General features: G+C 27.4%; 1 protein-coding gene across 1 annotated transcript in view; it reads right to left on the reverse strand.

Annotated features, from left to right (window-relative positions):
- LOC113371147 (acetylcholine receptor subunit alpha-like) overlaps window positions 1-5,167 on the reverse strand; it is a 139,305-nt gene extending 134,138 nt beyond the window's left edge. Inside the window, exon 1 of the mRNA XM_026611791.1 lies at window positions 5,095-5,167. Within this exon, the coding sequence (XP_026467576.1) occupies window positions 5,095-5,167 (73 nt within the window). The remainder of the gene's footprint in view (window positions 1-5,094) is intronic.
- Window positions 5,168-6,000: the final 833 nt, after the last annotated feature.

Raw genomic sequence — 6,000 nt, forward strand, 5'->3', positions numbered from 1 at the left:
ATGAATACTAAAATAAAGTCAAAACTTTCTCCGACAGCTATATTAAACAAAGCCATTAGTATTCTGATAATCGAACACAGCATTTGAATTTTACTTTAACCATTTAGTAAGGTGTCAACAGACCCATATTAGTAACTAATCATGAGTTAGTAGTACGAGTATATTATGTCAGTCAGTCAGTATTATGATTTATTTACTTACTCTAATTTAAAAAAAATAATAGCATCAATAAAATTCATAAAATTGGCTTTGAAATATCAAACATCACTTCTACACTATACATACTTGTATACACACATGTGTGAATTCTAAAGCTTAATAGTGAACTAACGATTTGTAATGTAAACTGTTTTGATTTGAAGTAATGATATTGATTTAAATTTGTGTCCATTGAACAAAATGTCTTCAGTCAAAATCAATTTTTTGTATTATACATTTATTAACAAGTTTTCATTTGGTACAAAACTGTTATTAAGCCGGTTGAATACGGTGGAGAGATCGGGTAGGATTGGACCAAACAAATTGTTAATAAGAAACGATTGATAAAAGTTTTATTTTAAGTGATTATTACCAATGCTTATTGGAATTTTGTTCAGTCATGTTTAGTTCTCTTTATAGCTTATGAAGCCCCGTTAAATACAGCCAGAAAAAATTTAAATTAAAAAAAGAGCGTCTTGTATTGAACATCAGTCAGATCAATATAGACTTTACATTTCTAATCTTACTATTAAAACTTTGCATAAACAAAATTAATATAAACTTTACATCGAATTGAAAAAATATTTGCTTAATGTAATTATTGGTTTATTTATTAAAACTTTTAAGTAATTAATATTTATGTAAATATTACTCCGTAAACTAATATTTACATGAAAATACAATGTAAATACTACTTTATAAAAATGCAATTACAGCTCTAGGATGCAAGTCCGCAAAAAAATAGCAATTATTTTTCTTGGCAATTAGTATTATTATATACGTAAAACATACAACAAAACTAATGTACGACAATTATATAAATAATTAAAAATGTTTTGTTGGAATTAAGAAATTAGAAATTACTCACTAGATCGACCAATAAGTTAACATTAGTTATATTATTTTAGGAATATAAATGTAATATTAGTTTATATATATATATATATATATATATATATATATATATGTATATATATAAACCCCAATACTTTACTATATACAGTTTTATTGCCGTAATATATATTTTTCGCTTATCTCGTGCTCGAGCGGTGTTAAACCGTGAGCGGCTATTAAACGCGGAAAGAAAATTGATACGTACGTAATAAAACGTGTAAAGAGCGCCTGTCACAACAATTTCCATTGTCATCGCTGATGAAAAATATCGCATTTATCGTATGTATACGTTTTTAGATTGCAATAATCATATACATGGTAATGACAGAAGCAATCATCTTCAATCATCATCATTCCATTTAATTTTAAAAAAATGTACTTATGGTATGAGTATATTGTTCTGTACAAACCAGCCATATAATTGAAAGTGGATGATTATTTTATTTGAGTTTATGTGCGCAATCAGTATATTATATTTATATATATACGTTATCACTATTTTTAGTATCATTATATAATAATATATTTATTATTGAATTTCACAAACTGTCGCTAAACTTTTATAAGCAAAGCTTTTGCAATATTTCTGAATATGCTAATTAAAATCCAATTTACTTTTAATTTTAATTTAATTTGTTTTTCCCTAGTTCCTCGTTTTTTATCATCCAATAGGGTATAGTAATCGCAAAAAACTCAAAAATGAAAATTTTTGCTTATCTTTACGTTTCAAAGATTCTGAACAAACAAAATGTATGTCTGTGTAGATACAGACTTTCGTCAATGTTATCAGGAGCACCGATGAACCGATTTGTTCGGAAAACATTCTATTCCTACTGATCAGAAGAAGAGCTGATCAGTTCTTCAGAAATATTGGTCCAGTCGTTTTAAAAATACCGGGCCAAAATCAGAAAAATGGCGAACAAGTTTGTGAAAAAGCGGATCACTCTATTAGATTGATTCAAAATACACTTGTTAGCAAGTCGTGCTGATTAGTCAAATATGATATTTACAAATCATTATTATTAATTCCTATACAAGTGAAAATATTGTAACTAGGCATGTGTACATGTAAGCAGGTAGACAGACAGACTTTTAAACAGCTGAAAAAGTCGAAAAGCTCACAGGTGGTCAAGTACACAGGTAGACAGCTGGAGAAATAGACAGGTGGAGAGGTAAATGGGTATATACAGGTTGACAGAAAGATTATATAAAAATCAAATTATAAATGATTGAATCGATTAGTTCGATATTTGTGCAACGTGCCTTAAAGTAAAATAGCACAACTAGTTAAAAATTGTTTTTGACCTTAATAAATTATCGTTTAACCCCCTCATATTTAACATTTATACCATAAATAGTATATTTTCACAACAAGAGTTTTTAAATTTTACTCAACGCATATTTAAAAGATTTCTTGTTGTCAGAAGCATCTTAATACTTTAAGTGGTAAAAGTTATATTAATATTATGCAAACATTATATATTAAAATTGAAAAAAATGACCGTGGTTGAAATCGTTTAAAACCATCATGAAATTTAAGGCATATGTATTTTTATAAAAAATACCTTGCTTAAAAAGACTTGAATAGTTCTTGGGTAAAATCAATTGTACTTTTTAATAACTTGCATATCAGCCTTACATACATAATAATTAAGTGTAAAAAAGCAATTAAAATAGGTTGCCACAAAAAGAATATTTGAACGACCAAATATATATTATTAAGCTTTACGTGATAACTCATAATGTGAGTAACCGACAAAATTAAGTAATTATTAATCGAATGTAAGCTCATTCGGTTTATAATAATAATCCGTGATTACATCCAAGGGATTGATGGAACAAATCACCATGGAAGCATAATATTTCTGTCCATTGATGCATTATTACATTTCAGTTAATCACTATGTCAATGGATAAATGATTATTATTGACATACGCATGATGAGTGGCGTGCGGGAATATGGCTTTGTCGGGCCATTTCAGTGATGAAAACTCTATTGATTTTGTACTAATTATTATTTCATAATTATATCTAAAGTTCTACACGTTCCATATATTAATGCCGTGTAATGAGTTTAATTTCGTTGCGTGCAAATTGGACAAATGTAAACAGAAATATGCCCTAATCCATAAAATTTAGGTTACGAAGATATATTTAATGCGTGTACCTTGTATAAATGACAAAATATAGATGTCACACAAAAAAAACTATTAAATTTGTATTTATGAAAGCAAAGTAAAACTTTTACAAACGTTCATGAGTGGTTAAAAAACATTATCAAAATTATATTAGTTTAGATGTCATAGACGTAAAGATAAATCGTAAATACATAATTTTTATGCAACTACATATATTCAAAATTGATAAAAAATAAAAATTAAATCTCACATAAGATTCAAAATATAGAAAATAAAAGTAAAATCTCATATAAAACTTGAGAATGAAATATAGGAAAAGTCGCTGTGCTCCAAATTATTGAGAATAATAATACTAATTAATGTTATAAATTAAAAATATTTGTTAATTAGCTCATATAGCTCATATAAAAACAAAATCCATTTTATTACTTAAATAAAACAAATAACTCACAATCTACTAAGTTTTTGCTTCAAATACTAGGAAAATAAGTTAGAAACAAATATCTTTTTAAGGTTTCTATCAGATGATATATAAATGTACTAAATCAAGATAGATTCTATTTAAACTTTACTAATGCAGAGCTTATTCTAGCCATCTAAGAATTGAAATGCAAATTTACAAACAAAGGTACCTACACGTAAGAATTTATATAAAAACTGACACAACTTATGTATAAAATTCTTCGAAATTAATAAAGTCTTTTGATTAGCAATCATTGCTTCCATATCCATTCAATGAAAGTTTTATAATAAACTAGAATTTTATGCAAATTCTTTCACAAAAAAAATGCCAAATTGTGAGACTTCACTTTTGAAAGTTACTGAACTTAACGTATCGTAATATCAACATATTAAATATTGCATCTAATGGATTTAGAACTTTATAGTCATACAAAAAAAAATTGAGAATCTCTAATTTCCTAGTATGATTTAAATGTGAAAATTGATTTCAGTAACAAATCAAAATATTAGTTATGTTTAACATCGTATATCAATTGCTATGAATGACTAGTTAGATACAATATGAAGAAACTACTAAATAACTACGTTTTTAGCAAATAGATATTAGGTTGTCAAATATCTCCCTTCCGCCTTTTTGTATTATAAACCAATAGCAAAAAAGCGGAAGGGAGATATTTGACAACCTAATATTTAACCTGTAACCCCGACATTTTTCTTATTGTGATAAACTTTATTGACTGATAAACAAATAAAACATCGTATACTCGTATTTGCTAGCATAGCTGAATGGTTTATAACTGTATAGATTGTTGTTTGTATATATCATAATATTCCTGTATCTGAATATCCAAACCATATCCAACTTTTAAGTTATTTTTGTTTGGCTAAAGATAGTCCGAACGAGGTGGAATCAAATTGGAAACCGTAGATTTTTTTCTTTTTTATATATTTGTTTCCATTTCATGACGAGAGTATCCGAAAGAGGTCGTTTTCGCTTCAGTCTTTCACTCTAGTGGGTCTTTTAAATTGTGTTTAAGGAATGGATTTTAGTAGTCTATGATTTTATTTTCATAGTTGTTGATATAAATCTAGAATTCCCCATAAACTGCATTGATATTTAGATCTTTATGTATGAGCCAATTTGATATATATTTAGGGTCATTTACTATTCTATTCAGAAGTTTGGATTTGGAATCTTTGTATAAATGTGATATTTGATTTCTTAGATATTTCTCATAGTTAAATTCCGTTATAGTAAAATATAAATTTAAATAATGACGATATAACTTTAAAGCTACGTGATGCGCTACAAAACATTTTATAAATGTATTCATTAAATGATATTTGTTTTAGAATAAAAATATCATGACTATTTTTAATAAGATGAATGTGATAACTTACCGACGGCTGTCAATATGAAAACTAGAAGTGCGAGCAGCGCCCGAGTCCCGGCGTCCGGTGGACGGAGCCTCATCGCCCCGCGAGCTTTTCTCTTTAATTTGGAAAATGTTCGGTCACGTGACCGTCGCTTGGAACCAATGTGCGGCCAACGTCATTGCAATGCGCCACTCTGCAAAATCAATAATTAGAATAAATTTCATTATTATTATCAAAATATCAATTAATAATAATTATTTTATGCACATAAACATATACTGTTTAAAAAATATTATAAATTAAAACATTTGATATAAAAACAATAAATAGTTAAGTAATATAATTTAATAAATAATAATTCATTATAGATATATAAACTTAATTCAATACAATGAATTAAATATTATCTCAAAACATGTATACAATAAAATGAATATAGGGTAGAGCGGGGCTTAAAGATCTGTATATAAAGAAGTCCAACGCCTATATCTCAAAAATAAGTAAAGTTAAAAATTGTTCAACAACAATATTTGAAAGTAGAAGGAAAAAGATGTATGAGTCGCCACCTGGATTCTTACTACGTCACTATTAATACCCTACAGGAAATTAATAATTCTAAAAATAGAGTTTATTTCATGACAAATATGGTTTGATTTGAGCGTAGCACCCAGGCAAACTATACAATAAATAAAAGGTGTAAATTTATGTACACGTGCGTAGTTGGAAAGAACGAAACCATTTTCATTTTTTTACATTTATGTTACAACTGTTAATGTGTGTGTGTAAACACCAAATTTACATTCTCCAATAATATATTATTCTGTCGATAATTCTGAGATATACATTTTATTTCCCAAATATAAAATACATTTTAATCCATAAAATATCCTTGCAACCTCGGCAATATGTGAGGACAATGTAATTTTATGT

This window comes from Ctenocephalides felis, unplaced genomic scaffold (genome assembly GCF_003426905.1).
Source record: "Ctenocephalides felis isolate EL2017-DRISC unplaced genomic scaffold, ASM342690v1 CF-g0.4_SCAFFOLD_01492, whole genome shotgun sequence".
Classification (NCBI taxonomy): domain Eukaryota; kingdom Metazoa; phylum Arthropoda; class Insecta; order Siphonaptera; family Pulicidae; genus Ctenocephalides; species Ctenocephalides felis.